At 40.5% G+C, this 16,135-nt stretch overlaps 1 protein-coding gene across 1 annotated transcript in view; it reads left to right on the forward strand.

Annotated features, from left to right (window-relative positions):
- Positions 1-1,801: 1,801 nt before the first annotated feature.
- TMEM132B (transmembrane protein 132B) overlaps positions 1,802-16,135 on the forward strand; it is a gene marked incomplete at its 5' end in the record, with an annotated part of 144,525 nt that continues 130,191 nt past the window's right edge. The window contains one exon of the mRNA XM_009576933.1: positions 1,802-1,942. Within this exon, the coding sequence (XP_009575228.1) occupies positions 1,802-1,942 (141 nt within the window). The remainder of the gene's footprint in view (positions 1,943-16,135) is intronic.

The following is a 16,135-nucleotide window of genomic DNA, read 5'->3' on the forward strand; positions in this document are numbered from 1 at the left end:
GAAATCCAGCTGTCCTGCCCCCCTTTCCCCCCTGCCCCAGCATCGCCTGCCCTTCAGTTAACCTTTAATTAACCAGGGCTTTGACTTGGGTGGAAAGTTGGGTTAGAGGTTTCCAGACATGTTGTCAAGAAAAAACATGAGAATTTGAGGGAGTGGTGGGGAGGCAAATTTATTAAAAAATATAATTTTGGCTGGGAAAGAGAAAATTTTAAAAGTGGTGTGGTGGTGGTTGTTTTTTTTTTTTTGTCAGGCCATAATGATTTTTTTTTTTCAAGAGTCGTTGACTAAGTCTAATGAAAAAAAATCATTGAATCTGTATCTCATGTAAATTACAAGGCAGTCTGAAATGAAGCCATGTAGGTGTCTTGCAGGGATGATTGGTCCAGTGTAATTACTACAGAATAAATGAATGTTCCCCTGAAAAAAGAGGAGGAGATGATAAGAAAGGGGCACATAAGCTTTGAGGCATGTTGTTTGGAGATATGAATGTCTGTGGAGAAACATGAAGGACACAATTAGGAAAATATCAAGTAAAATTCTCTCCTTACAGGAAACATTTTTCATCAGATTGGTTATGCCATGCATGGATCTGGTCCATCAAGTCAGTAAAGCCTTGCAGGCAAAAATAAGGATATCATAAAAGCAGGATGAATTAATTCTTTCTCAGAGGAAAAGACCACCCATTGAGCCTTGAAGTTACTCTGATCCAAACCCATGAACTCAGCTAGAACTTAAAGGAAATTCTTAGTACTGTAACGTGGGCACCAACTGGCCATGAGGCATCAGGGCAAATCCGTCACAACTCACTGTTAAGTAACGCTTCAGGTCTCAGCAGTGCTGTTTCATTCCACCATACAACTAAGAGGTCCCTCTTGGCTTTGCTTTTAATTAATTAAGTCACAGTAGTGGCAAACGTGGCGCTACAGCAGTTGCTTTCTGCCTAATTGTTCTCCAGGCATATTTGCAGCACTCCTGTGAAAATCCCAGGCTTGTTTCAGGAGTCAAGCTGCACAAATGAAGTTCCTGCTATTAAAAGCAGTTTGTTTCCTATTCCTTGGCAATCTGTTCCTAACACTGAGCCCCACTGGAGCATGGACTTTTTTTTTTTTTTTTTTTTTTAAAGCAAATTATTTTAAAGCCAAAAAATGGTGACATTTACCAACTACCAAACTGCTTTCAGGCTCTAGCCATGCTTAGGAAATCAAGGTTTTCCATGTCAGCGTCATACGATTTTCAGCAGCAAGATTTTGATGTGCCCAGTTTGATAGATCCCAGTACAATGGCATAATTATTTTCATCGCTCAGTCCTGGATCTAGGATAACATATTCCTTCTCTCTCCTTCCTGCAGGGAAACACATTTTTTCCATGCAGATTGCTCTAATATTAAAAGGCACCTTGCTCCCAAAGGTTTGCAAGCAGGAGGATGTATTTCATGTCACAGTGCCCTGATTCTCCATCTTAAACTGGAGGACAGACAGAACAAATTAAATCAACTTATGCTTAGTCACATCGTTTCATTTGTATCAAACTGGTGCCACTGAGGCAGAAAGCATTCTTACTCCCTCCACATTGTTCAAGCTGAAAATTAACTGGCTTTACACATAATGAAACTCATACTTCATCTCTTTAAAATGATGGGGCCTGTTCTATATTTTTAAAGCAGAGTGACTTTCAGTTGCAATGTATCAGTCTATTACTAATAGAAGAGGGAATATTTCCTCCTTCATCTTTCTTGTTTACCTCTCTGGATTTCATTGTAGGAGACCTGTAACTAAAGCAATCCCTTCTGTTCCCCAACAGAATTAGGACAGCCCCAGGTGTGAAGATCATGGACATCAGAGTCAGTGATGCAGACCAGTGGGGGGTTCAAGAAGAGACGGACAGCGCGAGGACCACTGCAACGATCACATGTGTGCACAACGACCCGAACGCAGAGAACAGGTAAGCCACCAAGCGCTTTTGTGCATTAACCCTTGCTAAAATTCTGAGAGAGACGTACAATAGCTTCTCTCATGAGTCGTTTTGCTCTTTTAATAGAAGTATTTTTTCCTCTTCAGCCTCCTTGGAAAAGCTATAGGTGAACTGATGAGAGCTTTTTCACTTCTGAGCTTTGGAAGTAGATGATCTAATTAAGCTGGAGGCAGCCAAGTAGTCCTGGCTCACATTTGCTTTTCATGCACCTTCCGGGCAGCAGGAGAATTCCTGTTGCCAAAGAGCCAACAGAAAGAAATGGATTAAAATAGAGGAATATGAAGAATAATTGAGAGCAATATAGGATGATTCTGTCTTCTTTATTTGAAAAGCTATGAAAGTAATAGCTATTAAGTGTTGTTCATTATTGCTGCAAAACACCTATGAGTGTCTATGAACTGTCTCATGAATGCTGCGTACATTTGTTACAGTAATGCTCCACAAGCTGTATCAAAGGTAATGAGAAATTTACACTGGTAGTCAGAATTATGTATTTTACAATACAAGCAATTTCTCTTCATTATCATGCAGTTACTCTACACTTAAAGTACACTGTGCATAAATTTAGCTTGAAGTTGTATCATCATTAGGAAATCACAAAACTTCCATGTCAAAATTTTTATTTGAGGAGCCTTTTGCATCCATCTTTTTCTGAAAGCTCCTGTAAGGGAGAAAAATGGTTGTTAGTAATTGTTTAGACCAAGGAAGATTGTTGCCAGAGGTTTGGAGCGCAAAAGAGTTTCTACTCTGTTTAGTTTCTGAAGCTGTATTTGAGGAACAAATGAATCCCATCTAGCTCTGGGTACCTGTGATACAAGTGTTGAGGTGAAATCTCTTTATCCATGGGTGTGCTCTTTAGCAACAGGTATAGATAGACACTGTTAAGGTGAGAGTCCTCTTGGATGTGTAAAACAGGCCTGATGAATAGCAAGCGAAAAGTGCCTGTTTCTCTCCAGTAAAGATGCAGAGTGGAGGCGACCGAGTGGGACACAGACATTTGCATTGTAAACGTGTGAAATGAGGGGAGGTGATTCCCCGCTCAGTGTCTCTGGTTAAGTCAAGCGCTAAAGAGCTTTCTGGCATGAAATGCCAAGGCAAAACTTTCAGTTCATTAGCTGTTTCATGCACTTCCTCCCCATTTTAAAAAAAAAAAAAAGTAGGGGGGGAAGTCCCCTCTTCCTTCCTAAGTACGTTTGTCAAAGTTGCAAGTCTGAGGTTGTGATGTAGGAAATTCAAGCCACCTTCCATCATTATTTTGCTGGGGTTTCATGGGCTACTGTACTAATAAAGAGAGCTCTGGCAGCTGGATTTGGCACCATATGCTTTGTCTCCAAATCCTTTGTGTCTCGGCAAGATTTCCCACTTCTTCCAAAAGTTGTTAAAGAAGCCAGAGAGTCCCTTTGGGGGAAGAGCTCAGCCAGCAGAGATGCTGGCTCGGAGGGGAACCTTCGCACTTGCTCTGGAGCTGCATGATGACACACGATGGCTCCAGCAGTGAAATCTCAACCCAAGTTAGCTCAGGCGGCTGATCTGGGTGGTCGTGCAGCATCTGCTGTCTGCTGAACGTTGCAATCAGGTTTTTCATTAAAACAACTGTGACCTCTGTTCTGTTCACAGTAAGGTGGAAAGCCATCAATTTGAAAGTGAAATGCTGAGGTTAAAGGAAAACTTAAGATCGTTTGGTGTTACAGAGGAATCTATTGAAATGAAACAACTATTGTTAAAGTTAGACAAAAAATAGGATGAACACTGAAACTTATTGCCTTGTACGTGGTTTCACTAATCCATGAAATTATACCTGTCACAGTAACCTAGTTTTTACTAAAACTGATTCTTCCATTGTGTTGAACTGTTAAATTGCACAAAAGCAACGAATCTCAAGTTAATTAATACTTTGACCCTTTTCTTTGTGAGATTAGTTTAATATTTTTGGATTAATTAAAGTATGCAAATAGAAACTGCTGAAAGATTGTTTCCAGATTTGCAAGTATTGTAGTGGTTAGAGTAAATATTTAACTTTGATCTTTACTTTAATTTGTCTTTTTGGTCATAATGGTGGCCCTCTTGTTTCTTTTGAAGAATGTTAAGTGTTCATGTGGGGGTTCTGCTGTTTCATTAAAATGAGCAGAGACCTGAACTTGCTTCTGTTAAGGTCAATGTGGCAAAACTGTCACTAGACCTGATTCATCTGTTCCTCCTTTTAGTAATTCAGGGAGCTTCATTAAAGGCAGTTTATGTATGAGTGAGAGTGCAGGATCAATCTCTTTCATTGCAGAGCATTAGCTATTAGTAAACAGAATCGTCTATCTTGGGGGGAGATGTTTTTTTCTCTCTTGGAAGTAACTTCAGTTCTGCCGCTCCTTTGTTCTGGTGTTACATTGGTAGTAGAGAAGTGGGTAAACCAGTACTGAGCCTCTGAGCCCAGATACTTTTCTCTGAGGAAGAGATGGCTGAGTTTGCTATGGTTTTGCAACCCGCCTTGGGCTTTGTGAAGCGGTGGAAAGCCCCAGCAGCCCTGCAAGCCAGCTGGGCTGGCACAGCTCTGGGAGGTTCGGTAAAAGTGAGAAACTCCAGCAAGTCACAGCTGCATTTGCCAAAATCTCTGACTATCCTCATTGCCCTTAGCTCAAAGAGAGGTCTGTTCTCCACCACTTTGCACTTCGGTTGCTCTTTCTTTCCCAGTGTGCAACTCTGATAAGAGCCACCGACAGACACTGCCTGCAAGGAGAACAGTGGCTTTGGACTGTGACATGTTTGTAATCTAGTCTGCATTCCTTTTAGCCAGCATTATCGGCTGGAGTCTTTTCAAATTTGCTTACTTTTCTAATCTTTCTCCTTCTCCCCGCTGCAGTGTTATCGTTATCATGAGTTTTTCATCTCCGTTTCTCACATTTCCCTATGCAAATTGAGTGTTCATTAAAATGCTTTAAATTAAGACCTTTCCTCCTTTCATGCAGAGTGCATCATGCCTTTTCTGTGCATTACTTAAAAAAAAATTCCTTATCACAATGTTTCAGGCAGTTTACATTATATTCTATTAAAAATCCATTTTGTCCAAGGTTGTCACAATTCATAGATTAAAGCTTTCCAGAGTGTGTTTTGTTAGGAATACATTAATAAATTCACCTCTTTAGTAGTCCCATAAGCTTGTATTTAAAACCTCTTTTTGATAATGTAGTTGAACAAAGAGCATAAAAAGAAGAGATTTATTTTAAGTATACACACACAAGTATATATGCACGCATCTATTCTGATCTGTGTGGAGCCTTGCTTTGCCCTTATTGCTGCTATCTCAAAGGACTTTTTTGGTAGCTCATTGAGCGAGGAGATTGATTGTTGCCATCTGCATTTATTCTCCCTTGTATTCTCTCCTTGGGGCAGAACTCTGAATCTCATTTTGGTAGGGGTAGTTGAAGCAGCAGTGTGTTTTGTTTCAAAAAGACACAGTTTCTACTTCAAGCACAAATACTCTTGCATTATGCCTGCAGCTGGTACCCAGCACTTCCATTCCACAGGAAAGGATCTTTACGGATTTCTGCATTGAGTGCAGACTGCATCTTGCAAGCAGCAGAGGAAGTCAGGGCTGGTGGGCTTAGATAAAAATCAAGCGCTTTCAGCCTCCCATGCAGAATAGCTGTGTTTGTGAAGGTCTGGGATCTTACCCTATGGTGTAGGGCTGTATTTTGAATTATTGCAAAAAATGCTTTTGAAATACAAGGCCAAAATTTAGGAGTCTACCAGACACAAATCCTTCATGGTTTCCAGAAAACTGTTCCTATTTTTGTGAAGACCATGCAGGCTTTTTCCACTGTATTTGCCAAAAGATGGATTGAGCCTTGCAGTTCTTCTGTCCTTTGCACCTGGGAGTTCTTTGGAAGCATCTGAGGAACATGCAACAAATTAGGCTGCAGTAGGACTAGGGCAAGAGGGCTTGAAAAGATGCGCTGAGAGCATGGTCCATCTTTGGCAAGCTATGGTACTTCATAACTCAGCGGTGGTATCCAGAGGAATGGGATTTCAGGAACTTTGCCAGAGTGATTTAGCATTTTATAGGATTAGGTTATTTCAAATCATTGGTGAGCAGGAGCTGAGTTTCCATGATCTCATTTGAAAGGCCCCACAATACGACATATTTCATGGTGCTCGGTGTCTCCTTGCTGGAAAGCTGAAGAACAAAAACTTTGTGACCTGGCCTTTGGGTCAGGAGAGGCAAGATGGCACAAACACAAAAACTTAGGCCAGAGTGTTGCAACTCTGTTTTGAGAGGGAGTATATGAAGAGATCATTTTCCTTACTCAGGAAAACTGTCATTAAATTGTATTGGATTATTACCCAGGTGAGGAGAGTCTGATTCTCTGACAAACTAGTATTTTAATCAGAAAGGTTGTATTTATACTAACTGGCAAAGTTAATATTTATGCTAACTAGCAACGTTAATGAAATTGATTTTACCTGCAGTGCTGAGTATAGTGTTACTGAGACCAAACTGGTTCTTCTCACTTAGGGATTATTTTATCTCCATGTCTATAATACAGCTTCCATCTCTCAGGATATCCATCACTGCATAAATTAAACTTGCATGAGGGAGACTCAGAATGCAGAAGTAGGGAGGGTGAAATCCTCAGAGGGATTTTTTTTCAAGTGTCCTCAGAAGTATTTATTCAGTTGCCTGGAAATTTATATTTTTTTAATTGATGCAGACCAGCTCAGCTGCCTGGCATTTGACATCATCTATCTTTAAACTTGAATAAAAAATTAAGATTCTATAATGATCATTCCATTTCTTTACCATTTTAAGAGGTGTTCCCAGAATTCAAATAATTTAAATGACTTTATAAAATTATAATTTTATATTATATCTAAAATATATATGTGTGTGTATCTATATATCTTTAAATCAGGAAAAGCAGTTATTTCATGTATTTATAGGTATGCAAATAGATCCTCCTATTTTAAAATAATTAACTTCTTTTTTTGTGCTTGGGAATACCGTTTGAACCAGAAACACCACTCAAAAGGAAGATGTAAAGTTGGCTGCCAGTTAAGATATGTGCATATATTTATTTAAAGTAAATATGTGTTATTGGAGCTGATGATGAACTGAGCAAAGATGTTGTGTCATTTGTTCTTAAATTTGTGGATATGTCTCGAAAATAAGAGCTGAGGTTCTCTCCTCTCCCTCCTCACTTCGACAGACAGCTTTGAGACTCTTATCTCTTTATTGTGGGAAATACCATTTTCCCCACTACATATTCCAGTCCCCACTTTACTGAGGGCAATACGCAAACACTCCACCTGGAAGTCCCGTGGGTGCTATGAGGCTTCCTGGCTGTACTCAGCACTGGCTCTGCCAGATTTGAGCTCTCTCTCACAGCTTTTTGGAGATGTTTCTGTGCTGAATTCCCCATCACTCTGTTCCAGAATGACATACTTAGGTCCTGTGTTGCCTCCAAGCTCGTATGCCATCAAAAAATGGCAGTGTGGTGCAGAGATTCCCACTGTCTCCAAAACAGAGCCTGCTGCCGTCCTGGTTCTTTGATGAGCTGATTTACTGCAGTGACTTGGCCTTCCCGAGGATGCAGCTTGGTTGTGTCTGTGCTTTTGGTCAGTGCAGCACAGGGCATGCTGAAGCTTGAACGAGGAGTTTGGTTGCTTCTATAAGATAAATAAGCCTATAAAGATGGGTGGCTGCAGCCTGCTGTAGCACACAGGAGTGTGCTGTTAACCACACTGGGGAAGGCATCAGGACATGCAGTGAAACATTTACTGATGCATTTATTGCCAAAGGAACTTGCTTGGCCCCAGGACACTGAGCATGTAAAGTGCCATCAGCAACCACAGTTGGCTGACAGAAGATCAATTGCCTGTGTTGCTTTACACAAAAGAGCAGTAACTGGTACAGACAGAGAGCCTTGCTCTGTCCTATTTTAGGCCCATGCAAAGGCAGTGGGCTGGATGCCATTAAGTTCACATAGTACTAAAGTGAATGAGTAAGAGGAGCAGAAGGAGCAAAGAAAGGCAAGGAGATGTGTAAAGCAGACAGGAAAGAATAGAGAAGAGCTGAGGAAAAAAGCCGGGGAGATGGGGAAGGGAAAGCTGATGGCTGTCACCCCCTGCCAGGCTGGTCTGATGTAGGTGGAGTAGTTGGACTTCCTTAGGGCCTCTTTCCACCATGAAATCCATACTTCCATGAAGCCATGCTTCAGCGACTTTGAAAAGGAAAGTTTTAACTTAAAAAATAGAGGAGCTTAAGGTGTGGGAAGAAGTCATAGACTATGTGGTACAGTGCACTGGCTTGAGGTTTCCCTCCTATTCATATGCTCTTGCTGCTTTCCTTAGGTCAGAGGTGTCACGGGCAAAGAAATGTGCTTTGAATGTAGAGTGTGCATGGCTTATAGATCCTGCAGGAGTTCATTCTCTGGCCTTTGGCCAGACCCCAAGACGGCACTGTCTCTTGAGCCATTGATGAAAAGAATTTTATCTTTAATACACCAGTTTTAAGGTTGTGACCTCTGTTATGAGTAATGGAGTCTGTTCTGCTTTGTGTAAAGAGTGTTCCAGTGAGAAGCATCCACACACGTTTTCAAACATAAATGACTCAACAGAGTCACAAAGAAAACCCAGTTATAAGAATTTTAACTAACCTTTATTCTTTACATGTATGCCTTTTTGTATAAAAGAACCCAAGCCTGCTTGGAAATGTTTCTGTAAGATAAAAGCACTAACACCTTATAGTAGCTTAGAGAGGACATAAAAAATAATAGACAAATTAACAGCACTGGGAAGAACAACTTACTGTAGAAAACTGTGGTTCTAGGATCAAGTAGGAAAGTATTGTTTCTGGAGGGATTTTTTTTTCTTCTCTCTCTCTGTTCCCCCCCCCCGCCCCCCTTCAAGGCCAAGAACAATGAAATTGTCTGTCTATCTCCTGTTGGGAGCCTAATAGCCTGGTAACCACATGAATTCTCTCCTGGCCAGCCAGCTCTTCCAGATGGCTGTTTCTTCCTGTTTCTTAGTTAGGCTCACTGCTGCTCTGGTAAAGACTCCAGTAGAGATGGGTCAGAGGGATTACTGACTGGTAGTCCAGATAATTGCTTCCTGGCCCCAGTTCACCAGCCCAAGAAGGTAATGACTTAGTGACTCTTCTTATTCCATCCTTGCTGTGCTGGTATGGTACCTTTATTATGACTCAAGGATATCTTTTTGAACAAATATACCTTTGGTAGTTGGAAAAACCTGTTGCGCAGTGCAGCAGGGAACCCTGACAAATTTAGATACACTGTTGTCTTGAAAATTTGGAAAATGAGGAATATCTTGTTGGAAGTATAGTATTCACCTGTATTCAGTAGAGTAAGATGATACAATACAAAGAGAGGCATGAAAATGATTTTGAAAATTAACATTTGATAAAGTTCTCTTAACTTGCCAAACTAGTAGCAAGCTTTGTGTAAATCCCGAGAAATACGCAGAAAATTCCTTCTGACAGCGTTTGTTTAATTGGCATACAGTGAATGGGAAAATGAAAGATACAAAGTTGCATCTTGCTTAAAAGGTTTGGTTAGGCCTCAAAAAATATGTCTGCCTACCCTGCTAGGTAGAATAGCCTCTGATTACAAACTGTCTTTGTGCAGGGTAGGTATGATGTTACATGAGAAGCTTCAAACTTGGGCTACGTGTAGCATATCTTGGTGAGCAAGGGCCTGAGGCATTAAAAGAGTCAGACTGAGGAAAAGGGAAAATTCCTTGGGTGTAGAAGGACGTGTGCTGGGAAGTAGCAAGTCCCTTCTTGCATCCTATCCTCTAGCTTTTTGGTAGGAATGGGAAGAAAATTATGACAAATAGCAGATTTATTATGAGAAAAGGAACATACAAGTTTGACCACCTGGTCACATTCATGCCCAGTTTTGATCTTTGGCTCAGAAAAGCGAATTCTGATTCCTTGGTCAACTTGCTTGATAGAACAGGCAGTTGTTTGTCAGCTGTGTTTGTGGCTGAAGACTTTCTTCCAGAAGTCTGGTTCCTACTTCTAGAAGTGGCTTGACAGGCAAATATAATTTAAGCCCTCTCAATTTTGAGCTCCTTTTTCTGTATTGGCAGTTTAGGTGGTATAAGGAAAATGGAAGCCATTTTTTAATACCTGACTTTGTGTATAATGTGGGGTTAAAGAGGGGAAAAAAAAAAAAATCGGTGGAACTCCCTGATCCTTTGGTCTCTTCCTTGATGCAGCAACGAACATGTAAAGAAGTGGCTTAAATAAACTCTTCACAAGTGTGGTCCACAGAACCTGATCCAAAGCCTATTCTGAGTGACGTTTCTTTTGAAAGATGAACCAAATAATTCTGAAATGAGTCTTGTTTTTTAATTTGACCTAATTAGCTTCATTTTGGGTATATCATTCCTAGACGTGAAACTTAATATTGATGTAACAGTTGGGAAAGTTTAATTTCAGGGTAGGGTAGTCTGCATAATTAGGACTGCAAGAATATAGCAGAGAGGCTGGAAGCAAATTTCAAATGCATGCTGATGAGCGAATGACTGTTCGGATAGTTTCTCATCCATTGGTGCTTGCATGCTTTTTCCATATTGGATGCCAAAGGGAGTGATGACATATTCAAGAGTCAATGGGCTTCTCTGAGTGTCTACCGGTTTACTGTCTGTTATTTCCTATGCAGTATGTTTTAATGGTCATGTGGATGATTGCATGTGAGTTACCACAGGAGGTCCATGACAAAAATCTGTACAGTTCTGGAAAATTTCTAAAGCTTCACACAGATCTGTATGCACATTCTAGCCGTGCTTAATTGATAACTTAAGACTGAGTGATAAAGCCCAAGTAAGCGTGGCTGCTGAACTCATCACTCTCATAACAGATGTTCTGACTCAAGGAACAAAAGCGAATGTGTGCTGGATTTTTGGGTTTTGTTTCTATGATTTAGTCACCTTTTTTTGCTCCCTTGATAACTTAGACTTGAAGAAGCCTTTTTTTAGGTGTATGCTGACCTGAATATCCAGGAAACACAATTCTTAGTCACAGTTCATCTTATAAATGCGGGGTCTGCACATATTTAGGTATCTGTGCGGCACCTTTAGATATCTAATATCACCTTACTGATGGGAGAGTTTCAGTGAGCGTTATGGAAATTACAGAAGGAGGGAGAAAACATGATCAAAACCATTATGTCACAAAAGAATTACCTGATTCTTATGTAAATATTGTACTTACTCATATAGTCCCAGTTTAAAAACCTATTCTTCTGGCAAACTTAAGTCTAGATTCAGAAGAGCACCTGTGTAGGGTGCCACTTAAGTACATACTTGGTTTTAAGTACCTACCTTGGTTCTGTTGATGCCGGGTATTACGATAAAGGAGGTACTCAGAGTCAGAATTAGAGACAGCAATATGCAGAAAATATAAGTCTTGACGGTAAGCCATGTTATATATAATGAGAAGCATTAGTTGTCACACCTGAAAATATTGTGGAAATCAAAAACTGAAATCTTCTGTAGCGCAGAAACCTTTCTGAGTATGTTGGAAGTGTTGCTAAGGAATTTATTTTTGGCAACTGTACACAGAGATTTAAGTACCATAATTGGATTTTTCTTTGATATAATAGGACTGGAAAAGATTATTGAATGAAGTGAAATCAGGGAGCTGGTATTTGAGGTATGTTTAATTCCCACTTTTACCAATTTATGAGTTTGACTTGTAGTGGAGCCTACTGCACAGATTTGAATTCCATTCGAGATGTGTTGACTTGCTTCCTTAACAGCTAGTGCATTAAAGTACAAAAACTAACAACTCATTTATTAGGCATTTAGCCAAAATTTAAACTCATTTTATTGTTAGGAGGTGCTGTTGCTAGACAGGCAAATATTAAGTTTGTTACTTTGATTTATTTGAATCCTCAGTGCCAAATACATTATAAAACATCACAGCATTAACTTTGCATAAATTAGTTTTTGCTTTACTTAGAATTTTTCACTCATTTTGCCATTGATATTCCTCACCTGTGTTTATAACTTAAAAAGTTATAAACTTTTTATAACTTAACTTAAAAAGTTATAAACTCTTTTAAAATGAAAAAGTAAAAATTGCCTGATGCTTCTGTCAGTGTCAGCATGTGATTTTTGTTTGTTTCTTTTAAATTGCACTGTTTCCTTGAGGAGAACGTTAAGTCAGAGTTAAGCTAAGAGCCTTCACACATTCATTAGGGTGATGAATCTGTAAACTGAGACTTGGGTACTTTTGCAAGATCCCTGGTTCTCCGGGGTGCCCGAAGGATAACCGTGTAGAGGTTATACCGCTCCAGAGGGCAGCTTGTGCCAGTACAGAAAGGCCAGGGATAAAACGGACCTTCCAGGGAGCACTGGTAATTAGGAAAGCTCTGTGGCAAGAGGCAAAATACTGGGGAGCACATTCGACCATGGTAGCTTCCCTGTTGGAGGGAACAGCTTGCGTCAGGACTGTTTACCAGCTTATCTCACTTGGCCTGTAATAGGTGAAGAGTTATGTCCCCCTTGTCACCTGGCTGAAAACGTAGGACACCATTTTATTATAAACTTGTACATACTGCCTTTGGGAGCTTGCACACAGGTACTAGAAAGCTAGCTGTGTTTGTTCTTTCTATACAATTTGGTCTATGCGGATTTTCCCAGGATACTTGTTAAGGGGTTTGCTGTGAAATATTGCAGTCATTAAGGCAAATCACTAAACCTTTAGCAAAAAAGCTTTCCTTAAAACCAACTGCCAATAGCTTGATCTCGCAGAAATTCCTTTTTTTTTATTGGCATAATTAATGAACAGGTTTGATTCTTCAGAAGTTCTTGGACTCACTGGGCTCAAAAGCGTGGCACTTAAAAGTCTCGTGAAGAGCTTTGTTGTTGTGGCGTGCTCTTCTGCATGTGTCGTCCAGGTGCTGCATTTTTTGGTTCTTAGCCTGTGCCTAGACTGTGAGCAGCCCTGAGCTGAGGACAGGCAAACACAGATCCTCCCTGATGTTTGCTAAGGTTGTGTTAGGCTGGTCTGCAATAGCAGGACTGACAGCATTGCACTCTTTCTGATACCGTATTTCACAGTGCTCCTGCAGCTGCCGGGATGAGACTGAGACATCAGGCTCCCCCAGGCAAACGTCCCTGTTACTGTCAGCTAAGAAGGTGGCTACCTTGCATCACCCACATGCTTAACACATTTTATCTCTTTAGCCAAGGGAGTACTCAGCATTGCACAATCAAAAAGAATTATTTGGTCTTTTCTTTTAGGATTTTTCAATGCAGAGATTTAACTCTAGAAGTTATTGACCTCAGCAGTGAGTGGATAATGGAGGTATTTGGACATACGGATTCCTGTTTTCGCTCTTGCTCTTAGACAATTTTTGTCCATGCTGGTTTTCTAAATCTGTGACTGGTCTATCTTTTTGTTACACAAGCACTCTTCTTAATGGTGTACCATTTAATTTCTCTAGTGACAAGAGGAAAAAATAGGTTATTCCTCTTTTAAGAAGAGTGATTTAAGTAGGCAATAATGAATGCAAAATGCTGTCATTAAAAATCAGCAGATAAGCTGATGGATCATCTGTCACTCCCAAGCCTTGCCATAAAGGAAAAGTAGATAATAATTTTTTTAAAAAATAAAAATGGTAATGATGAGTATGGAACATGTTGACTGTGAATGCCTTCATAATGAAAACTGTTATTTATTCAGTGAACAGCACCTTGTGACTCCCTGCTGACCAACACATTGTAAAAGAAAATAACTTCTTTCAAGAGCCTTCCAAAAAGGGTGTGGCATGAGAGATGGGGTATTCTTGTCTTCTCTGTATTTCACCACTTTTCTTGTGGCAGATATTAATTCTATACAGTAGCAGCACACTAGCATGAAATTGGATTTGCCACAGTATATACTCAGCTGTTTTGAGTGGGAATCATGTGTCTATGCTGGAAGAGGCATTTGGGTGCCTGCAGTGGGAGATGCCTAGGTCTGAACCTGCCTGCATTCAGGTTCAGTGCTTCCAGGGATGATTCATTTCAAGGGAACCTAAACCAGCCCACCAGTAATTGTGCAATAAAAGTGCTTTTTCTCTGCACAGAACATACAGGGATGCTGCTGGGGTAGCTCAGATGCATACATCTAAATTAGAGAAATATTAAATGGAGTGAGGTTAATCCAAGCCTTTGTTTCAAAGAAACTTTTTGCTTCCCTTTTGATACCATTAAGGAGTTAATAATTTTTGGGCTTTCTCAGCTGGGACTGTTATCTGGGATACAACAGCTTTCCCCTTGGTTCAAGACATGGTTTAGCTGAGTGACAGCCCTTGGCAAATATTGACTCTGTTTTGCTGAGTGTTGTCCTTATTAACCTACCCTGAGCTGCTGAAAATGCATTCATTGGGTTTTCCTGTTGCTTCTATATAAACTTAGTGCTGGTGTAACAATGCAAAAATAGTGACTCGGGTAGTTCATAGGTATGAGGCTCGTTTTCCCACATTATAGGTGAGTGCCTTCACCCCTGGGCTGTTGGGGAGATGGATCTTGTAACCCTGCAGTTTTCAGAAAGATGAGATTTTTACTTGAAGTGAAAAGAATGTATCTGTTAAAAACAATCTTTTAAGGAAAATTGTTTCCATCCTTATTCTCCTTTTCACTTCTGACATATTCTGAACATTTTCATTTCAACATTACCAGTTGTCATCCTATTATTGTTGTTTATGAACTGTTTATTAATCAATACTACATTATTACAAAAAGTCTTTTTCATCTCTGGCATCTGTGTTAGGCGCTGAGTGCACGTGTAGGAGGCTGTCTTCAGAAGGTCTCAGTAGACTTTTACTTGGTTCAGGGCCAGGCTTTTGGAGAGCTCATTACAGAGCCTCAGCTGAACTTCACAAAGCCAAAGAGCAGCTGTCTGCTCTGTTTTGTATGTCTTTATTTAGTTTTTTTAAATGGGGTGCTCAGCTCCTCCGCAGTGTGGCCAGTAATCTAGATATTAGACTGAGAGTTGTTCGGAGTTCAGTAACATTGAAAACTTGCCCCTTATTTACTTGCATGAAATAGGACCTGCCTGTCCCAGCCCAGCGTCTGATTTAGCCACATACAAGTGCTCTGTTCCTCACTACACACCCTAGAACATCTATTTTTCTCATTCATTACAAGGAGACAGGGGAGGAGAAGTTCAAGCCCTCATCACAGTATATTCTCTATCCCACGAAAGCATTTCTATCGACTGTGTCCAAAGCTTTGTGAAATAATGCTGTCATCGGGGTAATATCAGCCCTTGGCCTCTGGGAAGAAGGCTGTCATAGATAGAATATAAAAAATACTTTTAGTCTTGGTGGTTGCAACCAACAGCACTTCCCTCCCTGCACGTTCCCAGGTTTCTCAGAATATTCACTCCAGCTGGATAAAGGTGGTTCACATCACGGCACGTGACGGAGCAGATGCGGTTGGTCTTGCATGGCTGCAGGAACTGCCCTTTCATTTTGCAGGGGTAGCAGCAGAGCAGAACGGGTCAGGTGCAGGCCTGCAGCTCTCTTCCTGTTTGCCAATCCACAATTAGCTCAACTTTTCCAATTACTCATGTTTTACATGTATTGATGCCCCAAGCCAGGTGAACTTATGCATGTTCTGAAAAGACTATGGTGGAGGGAAAAAAATGTCACGTATGTTCTTACAGCTAAAAATACCAGCAGATTTCTGTTGATTTGGAGATGCACAGGCATTTGCACCTTTATTCTTTGCACAAGTGTTTAAAAACACTGTAGGGCTCTTTTCTTTGTGTTTTACAGAACAAATTCTCTTTTTTTTTTTTTTTAAATATATAATAACAATAAATATCATAAAGAGCTGGAGAACTGGATGGGTGGAAGCAAGATTTCTATTCAACTAGTTGAATGGAACAAGAAGTTGATCACCTGCAGTGGGACAATTTGTGCTTTTGCCTCTTGTGATTGAGAAGTCGTGAAGCTTTTGGGTTGGCGTCGGTTAGTCCTTAAGTTTTACTTTTTTGATGAGGGGATGTCTGCTGGACTTCTTCCCTGCACTTCTTCCTCCACCCCCAAGCTCCAGTGGAGATCAACAGAACTGATGTGGTGATGTGAGCTGTAATTCTGTTTCAGCCATGATTATATGTCAGTCTGCTGCACACCGTAAGTGGTACTTCTGGATTCC

The sequence above is a fragment of the Fulmarus glacialis genome, unplaced genomic scaffold (genome assembly GCF_000690835.1).
Source record: "Fulmarus glacialis isolate BGI_N327 unplaced genomic scaffold, ASM69083v1 scaffold4244, whole genome shotgun sequence".
NCBI classification, from domain to species: domain Eukaryota; kingdom Metazoa; phylum Chordata; class Aves; order Procellariiformes; family Procellariidae; genus Fulmarus; species Fulmarus glacialis.